At 41.5% G+C, this 24526-nt stretch overlaps 3 protein-coding genes across 4 annotated transcripts in view; 2 read left to right on the forward strand and 1 right to left on the reverse strand.

The window, feature by feature from the left end:
* The window catches only part of RSU1 (Ras suppressor protein 1), a 308922-nt gene that overhangs the window by 225954 nt on the left and 58442 nt on the right, over positions 1-24526 (forward strand). The gene's annotated exons all lie outside the window — the stretch shown is intronic.
* On the forward strand, positions 7151-16315 carry C1QL3 (complement C1q like 3). Its single transcript, XM_014841721.3, has 2 exons — positions 7151-7872; positions 13652-16315. The coding sequence occupies exons 1-2, from the start codon at positions 7285-7287 to the stop codon at positions 13829-13831; spliced, it is 768 nt and encodes a 255-aa protein (XP_014697207.1). The 5' UTR covers positions 7151-7284; the 3' UTR covers positions 13832-16315.
* Positions 15876-24526, reverse strand: part of PTER (phosphotriesterase related) — a 56681-nt gene continuing 48030 nt past the window's right edge. For both annotated transcript variants that reach the window (XM_044762183.2, XM_070501314.1), the window contains exons 4-5: positions 23042-23182; positions 15876-17266 (exon numbers count right to left, since the gene is read on the reverse strand). In XM_044762183.2, coding sequence (XP_044618118.2) covers positions 17056-17266; positions 23042-23182 — 352 coding nt within the window. In that variant the 3' untranslated portion in view covers positions 15876-17055. The remainder of the gene's footprint in view (positions 17267-23041; positions 23183-24526) is intronic.

Raw genomic sequence — 24526 nt, forward strand, 5'->3', positions numbered from 1 at the left:
TGGCCACCGAAGTGGAGCATGTGAACCTAACCACTTAGCCACAGGGCCGGCCCCAAGGCCTTTTTTAAAAGGGACCATGTAGATGCTACCCTCAGCCACGGGGTAAATGAGCAAAGAGGGCCAGTCAGTGGTCTGTGTAATCTAGATCAAACGTACAGGGGGGGCCAGCCCGGTGGTGCAGCGGTTAAGTTCACATGTTCTGCTTCTCTGCAGCCCGGGGTTCACGGGTTCGGATCCTGGCTGCGGACATGGCACTGCTTGGCACACCACGCTGTGGTAGGCGTCCCACATATAAAGTAGAGGAAGATGGGCATGGATGTTAGCTTAGGGCCAGTCTTCCTCAGCAAAAAAAGGAGGATTGGCAGTAGTTAGCTCAGGGCTAGTCTTCCTAAAAAAACAAAAACAAAAACAACATACTGGCACTGAAATCATGATCTGGGGCTTTCAACGAAGAAAAACCATCACAGGTAGTCCCTATCTGGCTGTCATTATCTGGCTATTGAGACCTTCTCCCCACCCACGCAAACAAATCCTTAAGAGTAAATGTAAAAGAAATTATATGTATATATAAAATATATATATACATATGTATATATATGGGCATATATATGTATACACACACAGTCATGAGTCACTTAAAGATGGGGATACATAGAGAAATGCATTTTTAGGCAATTTCATCATTGTACGAACATCATAGAGTCTACTTACACACACCTAGATAGTATAGACTACTACACACCTAGGCTACATGGTACTAATCTTATGGGACCACCATTGTATATGTGGTCTGTCATTGACCAGGATGTCATTATGCGGGGTGTGACTGTATATATAATCAGGAATACACACACACAAATACATGATGGAAGATATGGGATAATAGACATGTTCGGGTAATCCTCTAATTTAGCCAATAGTTTTAAATTTTCTGTCATGAAAATTTACCAAAAATTTGTCTAAGCAGTCATTGGTAATACAATGAAAAAGCTTGCCTCTATGAAGTTGCTGGCTTGTTGGAATGGTCCCAGCAAGGCGGCAGCAGGCAATAAAAGGCTAAAACACCCAGAATGATTAGCATCTGTGGAGCAGCTCACCTTCTGGATCTTCCTGCCTGCTAATGCGGATGAGGAGGACCTGAGTGAAACCATAGAACCTTTGTGGATATTGACAAGTGGAAGGATTTCCACTTGTATTTTGAGCTGTACAAGAAAAGAAAATCACAAAACCCTGACTTAAGTAGGACCAACTCTCACTGAGTTTTTCCACTTTGCAGAGCCAAAGATAAAGTAATTAATTAAATTAAGAATTGTTACAAATACTTTCACTGGGAAACACTGAAGTATACAACTACTTATATTGAATATACAACTATCTACAATAGGTTAATTTTGTTTTTTTTTTCCCTCCAGCTTCTTACAGATCTAAACTACCTCTATAATTTATTTTTAGGATTGTGGTTCCAAATTATATCTCTTTTCACATAGTTTAAGACTATTCCCAAGAAACTGCCTGCAATAGGGAAAAGCTAGTATGTCTATTCACATACAAATACCCAAGGGACACAGTATTTATTCACAGGACATGCTATCCACATTTGCAGGTGAGTTGCTCTGGGGTTACACTCACGTAGGAGTGGGGCTGAGTGCACTTATGTCTTCATGCCTCCTCCAGCCTAATTACTCTCAGAGCCAGATTCTAGAATATCTGCTACTCTTGGCAGGGTCTGGTCCTGTTGGGGATTCTCTGTAAACTCTGCTCTCAGAATACACAATTTTAGATTTTTTAAAGCAAAATAAAACAATAAGACTACCTCAATTCTTATCACTGCTTGCTCAGCTGATCTGTCTGCTGCCCAGCTTCTCAACTGTGTCCCTCCAATGTATCTTTTGTTGAAAGTTCCCTATAGTTTAGTGGCAGTGGCTTTATTTTCTTGGATTCACCCATCTACCTTGTATGACTGAGTTACCACGAGCATAACTTAGGAGGACTTGCTGATCTCTTAGATCTCATTCTTGGTAACTTTCCCTTCAATTCTACATTAAGTAGGGTCATAGGGACCAAACATTCAACCCATGGCAAGCGAGTACAAAATATCATATCCATACTAGAGACTTCATCCTTCTATTGATCGATGTAGCAAGAATTTGGGACCAACTTGAAGCCATATATTATAACCGAGTCTTAAGTAATGTGCTAGTTACCATCTCCATCTGGCTATTCGATAATTTTCTGTCAATAGACCTCCGAGCTAGCTTTCCAACTCAGTGTCTTCTCTGGAGAGTTTTGTGTTGAAAATCCCCTACCGAATGTGGTTATGAGTTAGGTCTCCTTCAAGGGGATTGCTCTTCTGGCTGCCTATACAAAGCAGCCCTCTCTGGTATACTTGCTTTGTTGAGAATCATCATCCACAGGAACAGTTCCTGAATAGCTACCTCAATGATTTTTAAGTACACTTGCAACTTGCTGACTTGGGGAACTTTCCAGAGGACAAAAAGCATGTTGTAACGCTTCCTACTAGGTTCTAAATCCAAAAACTTGGTCTATCAAACTGCAGGGGATTCAGACGACTTGCTGTGGAACTTTATTTTCTTACTTCAGAGAAGGGTAAAGTGATCCTTGTTTTGCTTTGTTTTATGTTATAGAAGGATACATGTGGGCAACTCTTCTGGAGAACTTCTGTGTTCTTTCTAGTTTTGTCTAAGTCTGTGATACTTACTGTCCATTTGAGGCCATTTGTCCTAAGTCTGGCCTTTTAGCTTAAGCTTCCTTTACTAAGCCTTGTGTTCTGCCATCCCATTCATAAACGCATACACTACTCAGTAGTCCTACAATCTTCCAAGATGACAGTTGACCTTTTTTGGGCTCTTGTTATGCATTGAGTATCATTGTAATTATAAGCATTAACTCACTTAATCTTCGCAACAGCCCCATGATTTAGGTATTAGTGTTATTCCCATTTTATAGAAAAAGAAATTAAGCCACAGGTAGGTTAAGTAACTTTAATAGCTACTAAATGAGGAAGCTAAGATTCCAGTTAAGACCATCTGATTCCAAAGCTTCCTTACCTAACTCTAAGCAGACTCTTTCTGGCTGGGCAGCTACAATTCTTCAGTCAAAGGAGTGTGTGTTCTGAAATACAATTTGGAGACCCAGAAATTAAGGATAAATAGCCACTCTAGTCCCATTTTTTTTTACATTTTTTAATATCTGTTTCTCTAGATAGCCCTTGGGTTTGTTAATTCTTTTTTTTTTTTTTTTCTTTTATAAGAAATGCTATTTCTGTTTAAGTGCTGCTGGATTTTGGAGATCATTCTCGTGACTAAATATTTGTTTGCCTAATAAGAGCCCAGTATAGGGCTATGCTGCCAGTGGGTGCTCAATAAAGATTAATGGATGGCTGCGCACGTCTGTGTGGGAGTCATGTGCTTAGGATCTGCTCTATTCTCCGAAACAGACAGAAATGATGTGGGGAGGTGGAAATCACAGGATCATCACCTAACCTGTGAGTTTCTGTTGTTGACATTTAAGGGTCCCAAAGGCCCAGAAGCTAAAGGAATGGGAATATGGAGTCTAGTGTTTTCTTCAGAAATGATTGAGAAACGCTGTGAAAATTAGATTCGAGGGCCTCCTTCCAAAATTAATACCAAACATGAGAGAAAACTTGGTTCTCAGATGAGGACTGCAGAGAATCAAATATTTTTTTTAATTGACACATTTTCTATTATTATATACATATAAAGATGATGAGTAATATGCCATATCAGATGGTTTATTCAAACTGTCAGAATAAGGGCTGAAGCGTGAGTAACTTTCCAGAGACTCTTGTGAGAAATTCAAGCAGTGGAAAGTGGCAGTAACCAGTCATAAGTTCATTGACTACCCAGTCACCCCTGAAAATCTTAGTTGGGGGAAAAGATTTCCGTGATGTACATGGTGGGACATTTCTAGAGGAAAGGAAGGAGACCAATAATTGAAACTTACTTCACTAAAAAGCCAAATGTCCCTGCACTGCCTGGGTTTGTGCGCTCTGTAGAATAGGATGAGCCATGTGGCCTGGGAGATGATGCCTTCATCATGAATGATGGCTACTGAGCACCTTTCTAAATCTCAGCAGAGCTGTAAGATGTTAGAGCCCTCCCTTGCAAAATCAAGCTTTGCTTTGGCATCAGAGAAAGTGGAAAGAGGGAAGCCTCAATTACTGGGAACAGTACCATAGGTCTTGGGCTGGGCTGGGCTGTATTGACATCACGGTGTAGAGGAGAGCGTATCAGCAAGCTCATTGGATGCCCATGATTCCAGTCCCGCTTCTGGGTCTCAGTCTCATCGTCTGCAAAGTGAGCACGTGGAGACTAGCCTTCTAGGGTCCACTCCAACTTTGCTGTTTCATGTTATCCATGATGGGTTCCTCTCTAAGATGAGCATTCCTCAACAGAAAGCTCCACGTGTCTTGAGGTTTCCAGTGAGAACTTATTTATACAATTCCTCCTTTTAAAAACTCTCCTTTCATCCCCCACTGAACTCTCTTTAGCAATAGAGAGGTCTTATAAATTTTTATAATTTGGTGCATCAGTAAAGAGTTTATTTCATTGATACATTAATCTCCCTTGCTGACATCACACTTTGCTATTTTGTCCCCCTAAAAGAAAGGTGACTTTTAAGAAGCAAGCCAGAAGGTGTGTTAGGAAAATAGAGGTTGTGGCCGGGAAAGAACGTACTATGTTTTTTCTGCTTAAACATACAAAAATAAGGTAGGCCATGCGAACAAAATATTCTGAAATAAATATATATAATTATGCCCAAGATATACACACACATGTATAAAACCACTACCCTAAAATAAAAGTTAAAGGTTTGAGAAGCGGGAAGGACTGTTTGGCAGTAGCAGGCACAGCAGCTCTCTCAGCACCCAGGCGGAGAGAGAATGTGGAGACCTGGGCCAGGCTGAGCCCCACAGCCTAACCCTCGGTGTTGATTCTCCCGGGAAAGACCTGAAGGAGCTGCTGACATTTCTCTTAAAAGAATCAATGAATCTTTGTTTCCTTCTGCCTGTTCATTTGACCTTATTTTGTTTCAAAACAGAGAAGGAAAGAAAGAATGAAACGAGTCGGGTGGGGCCAAGGGTAGGCAGAAGGAACAGAGAAGATGTCGGTGGAATGGAGCCCACAGACAAGATCACAGGCCACTGATCATTTGGAGGATGTTATTGTTTGCTTGCTGTAGTCTTATCTGTTCCTGCTTCTCATTTGAGATTCTCGCCCTGATGTAATAAGTCACCACCCTCCCAGCTATCATCCCTGTATTGACAAGCAAACGTCAACCACGTTTGATTGACATCCTTTGCTCCTGAATGGAAAAGTATGATTTACGCATCTATTCTACTTGTTTATTTAAAGCTGTTCTTATGTGTCTTATGTATTTGTTGCTGGGATAACTTGCTAATATCTATCTACTCTGGGGGGCTTTCCATTAATATTATAAATCCAGGATCTTCCTTCTCCTGCTCTCCCACTGCAAATGGGGTCTTCTTTCCCATATTTTTCCTATTTTCCCCATCCCCCATCACACATGCAGGAAATGTGCTATGGAGCTTATATCTTGGGGACAGGTCTTGCCCCCCAGTACTTTTATAAACACTGCCTGTTTTATGTTAAGACTTTTGAAGGCATTTTGACAAGTGATTATTTCTCGTGCATGTAGCGCCTTTAAGTAAATGCAACTTCAAATCCAATGGCAGCATCTCCTGAAAGGTTGCTAGAATTGTAAGCCTGTAAGTGGAGTACAGACGCATACATTCACCAGTTACAGCATTTGTGAAAAGAACCACCCAGCCCCCCTTTCTGTGGGCATGTTCACTGAAAGTCATTGAGAAACGTCCTTTGGCTTTTCAACACACCTTTCTGTTCTCTGGTAACATCTTATTTCATTTTAGAAGACTGGCGAGGAAAACCAGAAGGTTAAAAAAAAAAAAGTCACATCTACCATCTGGAATATTCTAAAGGGCCCTCGTTCTGTTAAAAGTGGCATTTAAAAAAACACCTGAAGCACTGATTGGGGGTGAGCCAGTAGAGAAATATTGTCAACCAAGCCACCTGCCTTTCAACCTTCACCTCCACCCTTCAACTGGGGCTGCTGGCTGTGGGGACCTAGGGGACTTAAAGTGTGACCCTTGAGTGCTGAAGGGTAGTGCACATCTGTCTCGCTCCCCCCAGGTATGTCCAGCGACAGCGCTGCCATCGCCTGAGTTCAGCAAGGGAGTATTCAGGATCTCACTGCTCATCCATGTGCAGAGAGGGAAAAAAAGAGAGGCCGAAAAAAAAAATCCCACATTGTCAGAGTAATGCCAAACTCTCTCTGAGTGGGATGAGCAGAGCAGATGCTGCTAGGAGATGCCAAAGCGGCTCCCCTTCCTCTGTGCCTTGGGTGCCTATAAATTGCTCCGGCGCGCGTTTGTCAGCCTCCTCTTCTCCTGGCAGGTGGTACCCAGGCAGAATTCAGCGTTCAGTCTCTCTCGCGCTCCGCTCCCGGCCGCGAGGCGCTCGCCGCTGCTCGCTAGCTCCTCCGCTCCAGCCCGGAGCCTCACCGAGCCGCCGGTGCCCGCCGCCGCCGCTCCGCCCGCCCCGGGGGCGGCTGGTCCCAGCTCGCGCGGCCAGCGCGGGTCTTTGGGGATGCACCTCTGTTAGATTTGCGGTGGTTGCAAAGGAGGAAACAAACCAAAAAAAAAAAAAAAAAAGGCAGGGGAAGGGCGAACAGAGCGAGCGAAAGAAGAGAAGGAGGAGGCAGAAAAAGGCAACTTCAGACGGAAAGTTGGTGCGAACTGGCGCAGTCTGCAAAAACGGAAAAGTCGATCGCTGGCAGCGGCGGCATAAAAGTGTGAGCGGCCCGGCGGGCGCGAGAGGCGGCGGCTGGCTCTGCCCTCCGGGTGGCCGCGCCGGCGCCGGCGGCAGCCACAGGTGCGAAGGGGTTCGCCGGAGGCGAGAGGGCGCCCTGCGCACCCCTCCCCCAGCCCCCACCCCCAGCTCGGGACTTCAGCTCAAGTCACTTGGCGTCCGAACTCCCTCCCCAGCCGCAGCCTCAGCGGGGGGAGCAGGAGCAGGCGAGGAGCGGCCGGCGCGCGCCCGCCCAGGGGAGTTGGGGTTCGCAGGGGGTTGTTTTCGGCTCTGAGGAGGTCCCCGCCCAACCATCAAAATTTTGTCCAAAAGCAGACAAGAGGATCGCCCCGCGCTGAGCCGGCTGGTGGGCAGCAGGAGGCGCCTGATCGCCGCCGGGGCGCTGGGGGTGGTGATGGTGCTGCTGCTGGTCATCCTCATCCCGGTGCTGGTGAGCTCGGCCGGCACGTCGGCGCATTACGAGATGCTGGGCACCTGCCGCATGGTCTGCGACCCCTACGGGGGCACCAAGGCGCCCAGCACGGCCGCCACGCCGGACCGCGGCCTCATGCAGTCCCTGCCCACCTTCATCCAGGGCCCCAAAGGCGAGGCCGGCAGGCCCGGGAAGGCGGGCCCGCGTGGGCCTCCCGGTGAGCCCGGGCCGCCGGGCCCCGTGGGCCCCCCGGGCGAGAAGGGTGAGCCCGGCCGCCAAGGCCTGCCGGGCCCGCCCGGGGCGCCCGGCCTGAACGCGGCTGGGGCCATCAGCGCCGCCACCTACAGCACGGTGCCCAAGATCGCCTTCTACGCCGGCCTCAAGCGGCAGCACGAAGGCTATGAGGTGCTCAAGTTCGACGACGTGGTCACCAACCTCGGTAACCACTACGATCCCACCACGGGCAAGTTCACCTGCTCCATCCCGGGCATCTACTTCTTCACCTACCACGTCCTGATGCGTGGAGGGGACGGCACCAGCATGTGGGCTGATCTCTGCAAAAACAACCAGGTGAGTGCGGGCAGGCAGCGGGGAGGGCGGGGAGGGAGAGCGCGAAGGTGCGGGCGAGAGGGAGGAGACCCCGGAAATGGGGGTGGGAGCCCGCGGAGGAAGGGCGCGGCAGCCCGGCTCCCGGGAGCGACGCGAGGGGGGACGCTGTTCCACTCTGGAGAGGCGGGGGTCGCGCACCACAGAGGGCGCCCGGCGGCCTGGAGAGGGCGGTTCCCGAGCCTAGGACCCGCAAACGGTGCGCGCGAGTGTGAGCGCGATCCTGAAGGGGCGGGAAGCCGGAGCGCGGTCCCCTGGACCTCGTGTGCACCCGGAGTCCCGGAGCAGGAAGCGCCCCCGGCCGTGGGATCCGCAGCAGCGTAGGATAGCTCTCAGGCTTTGCCGGGAACGGGAGCGTCGGGGAGAGTCCGGAATGGGCGTGCCAGGGTCACAAACCCAGGGGAGAAAGACAGGGGCCCGAGGGAGAAAGAAGGTGCCCGAAGGAGCGAGGCCAAGGGGGTCGCGTCCAGGGCCGAAGCGGGACCTTGCACCGGCGGTCTCAAGGCCCCTGCGGGAAACTCCTATCAGCAAATTCAAGACGCAAACTCTGGTTAGTTTTCAGCCTAAGGAGAAGGGGGAGAGGTAATGAGTGTTGATAACAAAAGGAAAAGTTGACACTCCTGGGTTTACGCCGTAAAACACGCGCCCAAACACAGAACCCAAACTCCGCTGGCTGGAGTAGAAGGACGCACAGGCAGGTGGCTAGGAGGGCGGGCGGCCTGAGCCCAGCCCCGGGGCTGTGGGCCTCACTGCCAGAGTGAGGGGCTTTGCAGCCCCTGCCTCGTAGCTCACACTCGAAAGTGGCCTTGGCCTTGACTGTGAAATAGCCTCAGATTAGCCCTCCGCCACGGCCACGAGGACTTGCTCTCCTGAGCTGGTCGGCGCTGGCGTAAGGGCGGTGCACGGGTCTGCAGTTTTATGTTGGGGCCGCTCTACCGTTTGCCTGAGAAATTCACGGTTATTGCAAAAGCAAAGTATCCGATCTCTTAGTCACAAGGGGAAACTAATATTTGTAACTACCTAAAAGTGTAATCGGATCCTCTGCACGCGCTGAATCAGCAGCCCCCTTGGGGAGAGGCCTTGCCGCCTGGGCTGAGTTTTTCGGCTTTAACTCTGCTTACCGGGTGGCCGAGGGAAGGGCTCCCGACCCTGCCACGGCCAACTTTGATTTAACAAAGGCTATCGGGCTTCAGGTCGCTGGCCCTGGAATTCAGACCTGTTTAGCTATAACCCAGGTTTCTATTAAGCACCGTTAAAGCAAGATTTCTTCCAAAGACCTGAGTGTCAGAATTCTTTCAAGAGTTTAAGGCGAACATCCTAAATGTCTAAGAGAGAGAAAGGACAGAAGATCTTGTCCCTGCCCCTTCACGCGGCCCCTGAGTTCCAAAGGAATTTAGAAGTAAATGGCTTAAGGGGCTCTCAGGACAGGTGGAACAAAAAGGGGAGAAATGGCCACCAGGAGGCACTGACAGGGTTGTTTATTATAGTTACTATGCACGAAAATAATATTAAGATAAAATAAAAATTATTCACAGAGCCGTGGGATAGTTGTAGGTAAATGGCCATGAAGGGCATGACTCACTGGGCCAGAACAGAGCGCTTGTGTCACCCTTACAAAATGGTCTAGGAACAGCCCCTCAGCCGGCAGCAATGAGGCACCCATTTATTTACTAATTGGCTCTCTTCTGACTCAAAGGTTATGTCTGGAAAATACTATCAGGCGGAAGAGCTTGTTTTTAGAGGTATTCGTTAAAATGGAATAAGATTCAAGTTTTGTCAGCCAATGTGTAAAAACGCTCACATCTTTAAATATCTGGAAATTGCAGTTGCATGAAAAACCGGGAACCATTTAAATTAGTTTAAGTGTTGATGTTTAGACTGCTGAGCCCGGGTGTGTTGCACTGATCCCAAGAAAATCATTCCATATAGTGTTCTATGGGCATTTTGTTTTTAAAATTAGTTCATTGTTTGGAGTGTAAGATGCTCCTTGGTATCATTCTAGCATGTGCATTCCATGAAGATCAGGGAAAAAGTAAGGCAGACCAGCTGACCTTATAATGTAGAATGTTTGCCATTGGCATGATGATGCTGCTCCCTCTGCAGAAGGTGTGCAACAAGTAATTCAGAAAAATAAATACAGTAGCGAACAATATATTTTCCAGTTCAGCATGGACTATTTTGGAAAATGGTTATCACAGTATTAATGTTAAGGAATTTTATCTCTAGAATAGGGCTGTTTTGTAAAGTCTGGTGTGCAGGCAGTTGCAAATGAGAAATCTCATAAAATCTTTTTAAAATTAATATTAGATAAATAGTTTATCCTTGATTTTCAATTATGCTCTCGTCTGATCACTTTTTTGAATGGCAGTTTCCCCCTCTGAGCTGACCTAATGTGTTTTCATAAAACAGAAACTCAGAGATCCATGTCAGCGTAATGTTCTGTGGATTAAGTGGATTTGGGAAGCACAAAAATTAAACTAAAAATGTAGTTCACTCTAGGATAAAGGGATGCCTCTGGACCGTAACCATATGAGAACCATTTTATTTATGCTTTGTGTTGAATGCAGGATCACAGATGGAAACATCAAAGGCCAGTAAATTAACCTGATGCGCCACTTAACCTTTTGTTTATGGTTCCACAGAAGTACAATGAAAATGAAATTATGAGAACATCAGTAGCAATTAATTAAATTAGCAAATGTTACCATAAATATTGTCTCTAATGATAAGCCCTCACTAATAAGATAATGCTAAAGCTGTACAACCTCTAACATTCTCACAAACATACCAGTAAAAAGACCACGGTTTTCATATTCCCTATGAAGCCATCAACCTAAATTTCATCTTCCCATTTGTTGAGAGCCCGTGACAGTGCACATTAAAGGTAAAAGTTGGACTCAAATAGCTTTACATAGAGACAGGAAATATTTTTAATATGTTGGTATACTTTTAGCAGAAAGCCTGAATAGAAAAGTATTGCTGTTTGAATACAATCACTATCATAAGCCACTGTAGTAAAAGCTAAAACTGGCTCAAGATGAGAACTATAAAATAATTAAAGACCAATTTTTACTCTTAAGAATTTATTAGTTCTGGCACCAGTGAACATGAGATATATTGGAAACAAAGAATAGTTTGTGGGTTGATATTCATTGATTAGCAAGATTAATGAAATGTCAAATTAATTATTTTTTTAGGGGCAGTGAACCATGCACTAAAGATCAGGCAGAATCTAAATGGTTAACTTGCAATAGGAAAAGATTTGAGAGTCCATTTAGTTAGAAATGGGTCTAACGGGCTAAGGAAAGGATGCATCATATTCCCAGAGAAAATGCTGAAATCAGTGTACATTTAGAAACCTGAAAATAGCCTCATGGGTGGATGCATTACCTTCCTCAATAGTTTGATGGCTTAAAGGAGGAATTGTTGGAAGTCACTGAGCTGGACACCAGAGCATGAAATTTCAAGTCCCATTATACGTCTAAAGTATAATCAGGTGAGCAGACACACTAAAGTCATGCATATTACACTGGAGTATGGCAATGATTTAATTGAGAAAATCTAATGGTACGCTATAGGTTAAAATCTTAGAGAATCACTTTCATTACAAAGCAGTCACACTGGTTTTATCCAACAAAGGAAGTGAAACCCCAAAGGGTAACCTTCCAGTCGGTGGCATCACACTAATGCATTTGCAGGTTTCTGTGGTTACACCTGCTGAATAAAAATGGGAACATTTACATGGATTTGTGACTATACCCTATAGAATAAAAACTGCAGTGTATATATATTTAAGATGATTGTCTCTAAATCAAGTGATTTTGATGAGTCCTGGTTCCCAAATGCCTCCCTATAGAAAACAATGTTAAAGCACAATACCTATCGAACATATACTAAATACCTGAAGCACTGAAGAAAATGTGTCTGCTTATTAATAATAGTTGAGAAGTATATTATGGATTGATAATTAATATATTACTAATATGGCTAATTACTATTTTATATTTTAATTTTTCTCATCCATTACAAATCCACACATAAAAGAAATCAGGTCGTAATAGCACTATCCTCCTTGCAGATTTCTTTTTCCTGGGAATTAATGACTAGGTGAAATTAATGAATCAAAGCCTTCAACTCCCATAAACTTCTGATTAATTCCTAGGAAATATTACGACATTAAATTGTATTATTACTTAATGGTCAAAACAAACCACCTCACTCAATTGGTGTGTACATTTGAGTCAGTGCTTCTGAGCATAATTGCATAGTATATGGCGTTCATTCTATTAGTGTCAGCACAGCGTTAAGCAATTCTAAATCCTTAAAGCCCTTTTCTCCTTTTGTTACATGATATCGAGAAAGAAATTTTGAAAATACTACTCAAATTACTTTACAAGTTCAGCAGTGTCAAAGAGCCTTCTCCTTTTTTAACATTTCAGCATTAATGTGAGAACATGCCACATGAAAATTTAATTTGAAAACCTATCATTTCAGTTTTGAAAGAAATGCATGGAAATTCTTGACTTATGTCTCATTTCCCTCATTTTGCCAAGTGATAAAACCCAGCATATTGTACCCCAAGTCATGCATTATTACATAGCGCAGGTTTACAAAACCACTAAATCACTTGCTACGTTATTCAGGGAAATATCATTATAGTGGAATAGAAACAAGCCACAAAGTAGAAGATGTTTTACCAAAATAAATCAAATACAAGTCTGCCTATTGAAACATTTTTTTCCAAGGCAGAATCAAAATGTAGCTAAATGAATATGAAGCCTAATTTGAGTTGAGGATGTGACAGAATGTCCATATTACTTGATAAGATGGGCAATTTGACTGTTTCGAAGTGTCTATCAAGTCACTAATGAGATTACAGGCTCAACCTGAGTGGATTATTAACAGCCTTCATCCTCAAAGCAAACCACACATTTAGAATCACCTAGATATAAAAGGGTATTCAGTGAGATCATTCGAAAATTCTAGAAATTTTAGAGACCTCAAATCATGGAAATTTAGTTCCTTCTGTAACTTTTAGATATGTTGAAATTAAATAATTGATTTCAGTGCACACGTCACAATTACGTCATAAAAAGGCACAAATAGAAAAAGAACTCTGAAAACCTGAGTGGTATAACCAAAGATGTGTAAAGGGGTTAAGCTTCTGGTAAAAGGGGCTTTACCTGAATTCAATTTTGAAAGCCCCAAGTCAAAAGGCTTTCTTTCCTTTTTTCTTCTTCTATAGTAGACTTAGAATGGTGGTATTTCTTTGAGTCTTTACCTACTATGGATCTCAATTTTCTAATAATCGTGAGAACCAACTGAAGTTTGGATTGAACTTCTGTCCTCATAAACAGCTGGTTAGAATATTACTATGTGGCTTAAATTAAAATGCAAAAAAAATATTATTATTTCCATTTCAGGAAGTGATTGGGCATAAAGATTCAGGGAATTAGAAAAAGTCGTGATTTAGGAAGAGGATAGATTGGTATGCATTGTTTACAACATATAGTAAGAAAAGACTACTGGAAAGACGTTCACGAAAGCACTATTTTCTCCTTTCCAATGACATAGTTCAAACTGTTACAAAGATATCCTCATAAAGCTCCAAGTTCAAGGTGGACTTTCCCGCACTAAATTCTGTGCCGTGGCAGCAAGTCTGCTTATGATGCTGAGTGAACAGCAAAAAAGAAAACTTGAGAATTCTCTGTGACAAATTCTAATTCTTGTCTGTTTCACATAGGTGCGTGCTAGTGCGATTGCCCAAGACGCTGATCAGAATTACGACTACGCCAGTAACAGTGTGGTTCTTCATTTGGAGCCAGGAGACGAAGTCTACATCAAATTAGATGGTGGGAAAGCCCACGGAGGAAACAACAATAAATACAGCACATTTTCTGGATTTATTATTTATGCTGACTGATAACGCAGAAACTAAGCTTATTAGTCTGAGTTTGGACACTGGATTCGTACGGCTAACGTCAATGAATCAAGGATCCCAGGGGATGCCAGTTGCGGGGCCCCTCAGTTGTGTATATGTGGGGAATTCAAATGCTACCTGACTCACATCTGTATACTCAGAAACATGATGTAAAAAAATATTAAAGGCAAGATAAGCAGATGTGTGATTCTCTACCGCCAAAGCAAATACTCCTTATCGTTAGTGTCCATGTGAATGAAGTCCTATATAGATCACAAATTTTTATAGAAAAATCTAAGACACTGAATTATTTCTTCAATATATATGATCCTTTGGTGTACTGTGATCTTGCTGCTTTTATCCATTTGTCAGCTTTGGTTCTCGTGAGTTTCCTTGCTTATTATGACACCTGGAGTCCATTCATAGTGTGGGGAAGAATGATTTTACCCTGCAGGAGAAGGTCGAATTGAAACAATGCTGCTTGTGTCCAAAGAAATCGTTTGCCTTGTACTCTTGTTAACTTTAGAGCTAGACCTGGGAATGATTCAACTTCAAGCCTTAACCTGGAATTTTCTGGATTTGAGGGAATTCCCAAGCGTATGATCATTTTCACATTTTCTTTTTCTTACGAATTTTCTTTTCTCTCTTCTCTGGTGATAGTCTTTAAAAATAGAGATGGAAATTGTATCATAGGATTACCCTCCCAGTGTGAAAATGTGTAATTATGTATGGTATTTAGAAATCCCCTGTGTGTCCATTTTGTCAGTGGAATGCGTTTAGATTTACTTGGAAAATTGGAGATATTTATTCTTTGGTGTTAAATCAGACTGAGGCTTTTGCCTTCTTTGGAACAAAAGAGTATTCTTAATCCAATGCACAGAGGTTTAATTTGAGCTAATGCATGCGTCACCAAGGGGACACTAAGTAAGGCCTTCAAGTAGTTACTACAAATCGTGGCCTGAGGTTATTTCAAGATGAACAATTTCACATATAACCGATATGACGACAAAGTGTATATATTTTATACAAATACCTGCTACATATATATGTGTATATATATATGTTCGATGAAATATAATATATATATGGCTTCAGACCATAGGCACAGTGGCTGTATAGCCTCAAAAATTTAATTTAAAAAAATGTGTCTACACACACACAAACACACATAAATTATTTGACTTATTTTGGATTGAAGTATATTTTGGATGACAAAAATATATGGAGTAGCAAAATAATTTAAATGACTTATCTTTTAAGAGTTACCCAGAAAATTAAATTTTATTAGGTTACAATGCCCTATACATCACATGTCTGTAAATTAAGCCTGTGGCTTCTTCATTACCATATGCCAATCAATACTTTCACTGCATTCTGTGGCAGACTGTTAATATGAGGACTAGAGAAACAAAGTGGTTCTTCTTTGCCACGTTTATGAATTATATGCATTTGAATTATCAGTTTTTTTCTTTTTTCTCAGGTGGATTGAAGCTCACAGTAAAGTAGACTTTGAGAATAGTGCAAATCCTTTCTCTCTGCTTAAAATACACTGCCAAAAGCCATCTCTTTAATCTAAGAAAAAGATTAAAAATGCATGTTGATATATCCTAACTATTAGACAACTTCGACTATTACAGTGAAAAATCTGTTCCCCTCTCAGTTGTCTGTGAAGACTCTTTGACAAGTAAATTTCAAAAACAGAGCTTTAAAAATCTGCTATTTTTTTTTTTTTACTGGTGAAGGACATTTGCATTTTTTCATTTAAAGGAATTAGTTTGTTCTCCTGGCTCATTCCTCTTGGGTACTTTCTGTTCTAATACACAGAAAGCTTGATCATCTTTGATCCACAGAAATATCTTTTATTTAGCAAACCTCAACTTTCCAAAAGAGTTATGCATGGCGTTCCCATCTGAAGGTGCTGTTTGCTTGGTTTAAATGCCTTGGTCTGAGTAACTGTCATGATTTATATGATTAAAAGCAGCCCATTCATCAAGAATAATGACTAATTCTATTTGGCCTTTCTAATATGTAAGATAACTCATAAAGGAGTTGCAATGGATTTTATTTCATTTAACAATATATATTTATCAAAGAGGAATTGGCACCAAGGGTTTGGAGAATTGTTTTTTAGATAACAAATAACATAGTAAGGATTCAACCAAAATATTAATTTATAAACAGCATTCCACAGCAACTAAGAGTTTTTCAAAAGGCTTTATTTACACAAAACTTCAGGGCTGGGTACCTTTTAAAGAGTAGGCTCCAGAATCAGACTGTCATTTCTAATAGATCTGACCTTTCCTTCAGATAAATAAGCATTATTTTTTCTGTTGAGGCCCAAGGAAGAACAAATAAAAGGTAAAGGAAATAAAGGGAATATATATAAGGCAAACATTTCTTTTTATTTGCATTATATATTATTAATTAATTAAATTGTGGCCTTTGTTATTATAAATGTAATGATTCATTAAACTATATTATGTAATATATTTTGACTTTTATGATTGAATTTTTCTAATTCAGTACTATGTTATATGTTCACACCCCCTTATGCAAATTTTTCAAAACACAACAAAATTAACAGCAAAAATGGACACCAGAAACCCACAGGCAACAATACCGATTTGTTATAAGTATATACAGATAGGTGACAGCATATAATTAACCTTCCACGCTATTTTGACCGTTGTGAATTGGCAATTGTATTACAGTATCCTTTAGGAAAAGAAAAAAGACTCAAAATTTAACTTCCCTTGCTGCAGAAGCTATTTTAAAGTGCCATATTATTCATTAAGCATTAATTAAAGAACAGCAGGATAATTAGTAGGATCATCAATATTACAAGAAACATTAGATTGCTCCAGAAGGGGGTAATTTAACTAGAAACACTTTAAATTTTCTCAAGTAGTGCAGCTGATAGATTAAGAAAACAAAACAAAACAAATTAGGGGATATAGACCGTAGATCATTGTTTGGAAATAGGTACTTGCATATTTATATTGTTAAGGCAAAATGGTAGGGCTCAATTAGGCTCAGTAACTCCCTAAAGGTGCAGATGTAATAGTCGGCCAGTTTCTGAGAAGGCAAAACTCTTCTAAATCTCATAAAAAGGAAATGATCTGTCATTAGTCCTACGTAGCTCCGATTAATATCTCACAGTGGGTTTGAAATCACTGAATGTTCTCTGCAAGCTTTATGCTCAAGGTGTGAATTCATAAACAACCAGCCTATTTGAAAGTTAGCCATTGCTTAGGGTTCTCTATTAGGATCTTATCCAGTACATTCTCAGTTATACCTCTAAGCAACATTTTAGGAACAATGTTGGTGAGTATATGAGAATAGCCGTGACCTCCATATTTCACCAGCCGATGCTTTGTGTGTATGTCATGTGCCATCAGAATCCGATCTTCATAGCCTTCATCCACCAGAAGACGCACCCTGTGAAAAATGTTAACTCATTATGTGGCATTTGTCTCGCATTTAACATTTTCAGCGTGCTTTAAACTTTTACTCATAAACGTATTGTGCTTGTCGTAAAGATACCACCTTCCACTGTGGCACGTGTACTGGGAGACCCTTACTAAATATTCCATGGTGATGATAAAGATTTTGATGTATCCTAGTAGGAACATGATCCTTATTCCATGTGCACAGAAATTTCTAGCCTATCATACTTACGACAATGCCCGGCAATACTGCATTAAAGATAGCTTCTTATAGGATATGCCAGTGTGAATGAATGGCCCCTTCAGCATTTCACTAAATAACTTTGCTCTGGATTAGTGGCCAGCTTTCCACTCTGCAATGCCTCTTAGTGGGCCCATTTTTCAGATCTCATTCTCTCTCTCCTTTTTCCTAGCAAATAAAGTCAATGACTATTTGTTATTAAAATAGGGATATGGAAGGAATCTTCATACAAGTAAAACATTCTGGGAGCAAACTCAGTGGCTTTGAAAGTGAAGGGCAAATGATAAGTTAAGCAGTCATTTTTAAAAGGTCAGCAACGGCCCCTCTGTATTTTGAGCATTTGTCCCTTTGAAGTCCAGGAGAATTTTGACTTAGTAGTAGCCTTACAACATTGGGTTAAATTGACCAATAAAAATTTACTCTGTCTTCCTTCCATTTCAACAAGATTGCTATAAATAATGAGGCTTTTCTTTAAATCTATAGTCAGTTGACTAAAGAACGGCTTACTGACTACTGTCTAAGCATCCACCCCTCTTTGCCTCGTTAAATGCTGTAATCTCCAGCGTGAGTCACTTCCTGACGGCCACCATCCGTATGTGTCTGGACTCTGGGCAGCGTCTGTCGTGACTTCCATGGGTCTCTGATGGCAGGCAATGCAACTTGGGGACAATGACTCTTCTCTGGCATTTTCTATATAGTCTTGTCAGTCTTTAGATTCCCAAATGGATCTAGATGGATGGATAGCATCTTCTTCCAAGGGCTAATTATTTGAAAGGTATCCTTTTTGTTTCGATAGCATTTCTTGCCAGTCCAGTGCATGAGTCATATTTAATAACTACCACACTAAGCAAAATGTGGGATACTGCCCAAAAAAACCCCTGAAGCACAAAGCCCTGGCTTCTGAGAACATACATGTTAAATTATAATTAATTTAATATTAATAATGTTAATTATAATAATTATAAGATTAGATCTTGTGTTTGCAGGTCAAAGGAAGGCAAATGCCACAGAAGAAAAGTTAACCTGGGCATTTTGTCTGGAAATCTGCGTTCACATCACATGTACTCCATGTGTGTCCTATAAGTAGATGGAATGCTATTTGTGTCACCAAGAGGCATGGTTATCTGCCTCTTTAAAATGTGTATAATGTCTTAGGGGGCTGGCCTATGGCCTAGTGGTTAAATTCAGCAGGCTCCACTTCGGTGGCCCAGCTTCAGTTCCAGGCGTGGACCCTCACCACTCATCGGCAACCATACTGTGGGGCCAACCCATATACAAAATAGAGGAAAACTGGCACAGATGTTAGCTCACGGCAAATCTTCCCCGGCAAAAAAAAAAAAAATGTATAATGTCCAAAAGTTCTGATGAGAAGTTACTTTTGGAACAAACTCTCTTTAAGGGAATTATCTAAGAGATTTATGTAGTCATTTATGAAAAAAAGAGGAAGATTTGACAGAATGTGTATACAATCCTGAAACTTAGTGTGACAAACCTTGATCCACAACTGAAAAGGAGTATCATATTACAGGAAATTTTAGGGTACACTTTCCCCCTTATATGTTCTGAGCATTTCCCAAAGTTTTTGTCTCTTTTCCTTGTTTGAGAAAAAATATCTTATTACTACAGAGGCATATCGTATGGATAGGAGGTCTTATGTCGTCCCTGAAATGCAGTTATTGAATTGTGACATAGTAAGAAAAGAATATAATGGATAAGATACTCATTTGAAAATGGGAACCCTTAGAAGTCATTAAGTCGAGAATCTGGAGACTAGTTCTCTCATAAGAAAGATAATACTGTGGGTCTAGAAACATAATTACATCCTGACTATCAAGAAAACTGCCTGGTCACTCCTAAAATCAGAGATCATCTCTCATGCTGTGCCATTGTATGGAAGAACAGTAGTTCCAGAGATGCTGCCAGAAGGAAGGAGCCGCTACAGATGAGAAGACAAAAAATCACGGTAATTATAGAAATACAAATGAGTTAGTGTTTTGCAAACAAATATTAGAGAGAGACTACAAAGTGTGAAAAGGCAGAGATATAATAAGATTTGAGAAATGGAGCATAAGATTGAAAACAGGTGTTAGACACAGACTTTCTGGGGCTGAAAACCAGAGGTAGGCAGAAGCGTGCTTCTGTGTTCTTGCACTTGAGAGCTTTAGGGCTTCTAGGGCTCAGAAAAGGACTGCTGATGAATGATCAAAATCAAGTGCCAGAGAGATAGGGGACAAGGGGGTACTGGGGCACACACAGCCAAAATGTCATTCAGTAATTACCGTGAGCTGCGCTTGAGTCAAGTGACCTAATGCACGATTTTAATTTAAGGAAGATTAAGTATACATACAAACACATATACATAGATATACATAAACACACAAGTATATTATATATAATTTTTGATGTATTTCTGTAAATCTAGAATGTTTACATTTGGCACAATGAAAGCTGACCAAAATTAAGTTCCCGTTCTTGAATTTGTAGCCAAAAGGAGCTAAGAAGGAATACAGGGGGAGCTGATGGTCGTCCTTCCCCAATATCTCCTGCATAGATCCCTCTCTGCAGACCCATCGCTGTTATTCCACAAGGTCTGGGAGCCTCATGGAAGGCATACGGGTGCAAAAGGTACACCTGACAGCCACAAACAGGCTGAGAAAAAGGAAGCGGGTCCTGGGAGGAACCTTCCTATTTCCAAGGTGAATTATAAAATGTGTGTTGAGGGCATTCTTCAGGAAATCATGGTTTTGAGATCATGAAAGATGAGAAAGACCTACCCCAGCACCCCATTTTAAATTCCAGAGAATAGTCGCCTCTGAGTATGACACACCTACTAGGGCCCTAGGGAAACCTGTTTGCCTGTATTGAATGGTGCTCCTGGGCAAGTAAATTAAAATCATAAAACTAAAAAGAAACAATAAATCTGTTTATCAAATAAAAAGGGGCTAGCTTCATTGATCAGGGCAGCCAAAGCAGATTGCTCATGTAGAGCTGAGCATCTCCATATTTATGTAACTAACGCAACATCGATCAACTAGCCCTCTCGAATGATATTAAACTTGAAGCATATTTTACTGTTAATGAGGTAATCAAAGAAGAGTGCCAATACACAGGGACAGCAGAAGACATACAGATGGAAAGGTCCCCTGTCTAGGGGAAAGATCCTAAGGCTGTCCCAGCTGTGGCCAGTGGCTCAAGATCTTTCCCTCCACTCCAGTGTGGGCATGTTCAACGATCACTCCTTGAGCCTCACAGTTTCTGGACGTCACTTCTCAACTCCAGCTGTGCATACTCCCAGTCCAACCAGATTTCTACCCTCATAACCACATTCTGGTCCTGGTCATCACGGAGAACTACTTCCATGGAGAAATCTCAATCTTCAGTTTCCCACTCTGACCACAAGTTAGATCTTCCTACTTTTTCACTGAACTTCTTCTACTATGTGTGTTCACCCACTTCATTAAAGCTTCCAGTTGTTTGCCCCTGCTACGTACTTCCTATATATCTTTCCATTTCTCTCTGTATCTTCTTCGTCCATCTTGGACCTCGTGACTCTCATCTCAACCTCTTCCTTTTTCCTCTGGGTATCAATCACGTTTTTCAGACAGAATCCCAACCGTCAATCTCTCTAACTATTCACATTATTTTGCTTCTACTCACAAAGATTTTTTTGTCCTGCTACCAAAATACAAAACATTTTTGGGGAAAATAATCACCAAATGAAGTGCACTGGTGCCAATGTGCAGTTCTGATTTTAGCCTCAACTGGATCTTGCACATAGCATGTCCCTAGTCAGTATATCCCTCATTCACTCCACATCCATCCCCAGCCTTCATCCTTCTCTACAAGGTCCTGCACTGAATCCACTCCTTCTTTTCTCAGGGATGACCATGTCTACTTCACCAGCACACTAGAGAACATATGGGGCTTATGTGCTCAGTTTCCTGTTCCTCCCACCAAGACATTTATCTGCATTCACCCCATTACTTACCTCGCCTCGTCTCATTTCAATGTAGGAAGTACACCTCCTTTCAACCAACTTCCTATTTGCTTCCCAAGATTCCATCTATTTGTCCTATTTTTTAGGAGCCTTGCTCTATATCTCTTATCTCTCCAGATTTTTTAAAGGTAATATTGATTGACTACTTCCATATTCTATACCAGACACGCAGCTAAAAACTTTGAATACTTTAGTTCATACAAATTCTATAACAAACTTGTAACATAGGCACTACTTCCCTGGATTCATTCTCTGTCTTCTCTCAGCCACGTAAACACTGCTCAGCTCCTAACAAAACTTCTCCTTGATCTGGTCTTCTCTTCTAGCTTCAGCCCTACTCTCCTGCTTCCCTTTACTACCCAGCTTTTTGAAAGAGTAACCACCACCTTCTCTATCCTATGCCTCACCTCCTACTCGTTCCTCAAGCCTTTTCTACCAAGACTGCACTTACTGATTGTGAAATGAGAACCTCCTGGTTGTGAAATCCAATGGATACTTTTCAGTCTTTATCTCACTTGATATCAGCCACCTATTACAAGTGTTCAAGCCCTTCTGCTTTAAGCATTCTTTTCCACCAACTTCCATAACAACGCATTTCCCTGATATTCTTATCACTTGGAAAACTTCTCAGCCTGTCCTTGAGTGACTGTTCCTGAGTGCACCCCTTAAATGAAGGTATTCCTCAGGGCTCTGTCCTCATTCTCTTCTCTGATTGATCTCATTCATTCCCACACTTCCAACTATCACATACAAATCAACCATGTCTAGATTTATGTCTCAGCCTGAATCTCTGCCCTGAGCTCCACACCCTTATCCAAGGGCACCGCTGGATAGTAATACTTACAAATTCCCTAACTGAATTCATCGTTGTCAATCCCGAATCTCTTTCTCCTCTCAGATTCCCTACCTTGGTGCATTCGATCTTCATATCACCTTGTAACTAAGACAAACCATGTAGCCATCCATCCTTGACTCCCCAAGTTTTCCACTTGGTTGCAGAGAATGACCGGTACAAATGTTTGCTTTCACCACTCCACCATTTGAGAGGTTGGATTTTATGTGATGTTTGGTCTTTAGATACTATACTTACAGCATTTAAGTTACAATCAACTCTTTAGTGGATACTTTTAATAAAGCATTTCAAAAATTCATTGTAGGAACTTATGACTTTGGCATGGTCAACCTGGGAAAGCAACAGCTTACTTCATTAGGGATAAAAAGAGAAAAACGTCTTTTGTTCTCTTATTGTCATGGCAGGGGTTGAATATTATCCGTGCTTCTTGTCAGCTGCCCATCTGCACTGAGCTTCTAAGGCTCTGCTAAGCTTTTGCCTACTTAGGATGACTCATTTTCTCCTTGAAATAATATAGAGAGATTTTCTCCCTGAAACAACATAGATATATTTTTCTCTGCAAGTCTCTGGTTCAGCCTACTTATTGTTTTTTGAATCTTTGCTAAGACCTACCCAGAGGTGAAAATCAAAAAAGGCTGGTAAAAGGGAATGCTATGAGAGATTTCATCCTATTTACCTTTTAATTCTTTTATTGTCATTGGGCATGTCAATAGCCGGGTTGAATTGGTAGTGAAGGAGTTCGGTACCAAAGAGATCAAATTCCAAGTAACAGCCAAGTTGAGCAAACTCCAGTAGCTCCTTCTTATCAAGTATAGTCCTAGAGACAATCAGACAGACATATTGTTATTAGCAAAAGCATATTTTCCACATACACAGATTAAAAGTTTTAGGTACGCTAGTTACTCAAATATAGTTCAAGTCAAATAAAAGAACATTTCAGTTTGCTCTTACAGGGTGACTATAAAACAGTAAGTTCAATTTGTTACCAGAAATAAGAGAACTTACTCATCCAAAAAAGGAGTTCTCCCATCTAAAGTAGTTGGAGACCATAGACATTTTAATTACACTGCCATTATTCAACAACAATTTTGTAATTCTCCTTGAGAATTGTCTTCAGGATGTGTTCCATACTCTTTTGAAAATACTTAATGGAACTGCTGTGAACAATGGAAACTATCAAGGGAATTTGACATCAGGTCTGGTGAATTAGGTGAGTAATACTAATCTGGGTAAAGCATGAAGCGAAGAGGAGGTAATAGAGTGATTTTTTGGTGAAGATGGGAAAGTGGTTCTAAAATGAATGCCAAAGTGTATGTGACTATCATTGCAACCTTTTTAAAGGGGGCAACACTCCTACAGATATTTATGTTCTGTTGTGCTTATTTTTCAAATAGAACTTATTGTTTTATGATAACTTTTATGGATATATTCTCACCTCAATAGAGATCATAGTAAGAATATCACTATTTAGGATATAAGACTTTGTAAATGAATGGGAAAAGAGAGAAACGTGAGAGAATTACAGGCTACAGCCAGAGGAATAGAGTCCGGAGCAAGGGTAGATTACTACAAGAAATTTAGATTATAACAAGTGAAAAAGGACGCATTGGGTTAACCCTAAAAATACCATGGTAGAGATTCAAACACAGAAATAGGAAAGAAAGGAAAAAAACAATCCTATGGAAAACAATACGGAAAAAAGTGAGGGGAAAATACACCCCTTTAGACATTGTGTGAAGGGAAGTAAGGACCAAGAGAAAGGAAGTGATTGTTTGGGACCCCAAATTGGCCTGGAGAAGAGTTGGAATGTCAGACAATCATTATCTTATTAGGCTTTTAGCCACTCTGATATTCTATTACTTTGGCAACTCCAGGATGCAAAGATTAAAGCACTATTATACGTCTATAAATCTGCTTCTAAGAGGTCAGAAGCATTTTCAAAGCCAATCTTCCAAACCATAGGAATACCAATTAAGCCTCTGTGTGTCACAAGTGCGAGAGGTTTCTGCTGTCCTGGGATGCTTCCTGGCAGTTGACTATTGATTTTCACTCAGAGCAATCATATGGTAGCTGGCTCCTTTTTATTTTATTCACTAATTTAGCATAACTTACAGTTCACAATGTTGTTTAGGCAAGGAGGCTAAAAAATCTTTCCTTTATA

The sequence above is a fragment of the Equus asinus genome, chromosome 29 (genome assembly GCF_041296235.1).
Source record: "Equus asinus isolate D_3611 breed Donkey chromosome 29, EquAss-T2T_v2, whole genome shotgun sequence".
Lineage (NCBI taxonomy): Eukaryota > Metazoa > Chordata > Mammalia > Perissodactyla > Equidae > Equus > Equus asinus.

Bases quoted from the DNA above. Each gene is read 5' to 3' on its own strand.
- C1QL3 (XM_014841721.3), top strand. From the start codon at position 7,285: ATGGTGCTGCTGCTGGTCATCCTCATCCCGGTGCTGGTGAGCTCGGCC. The intron at 7,873-13,651 runs GTGAGTGCGGGC...TGTTTCACATAG, and splicing joins ATCTCTGCAAAAACAACCAG to GTGCGTGCTAGTGCGATTGC.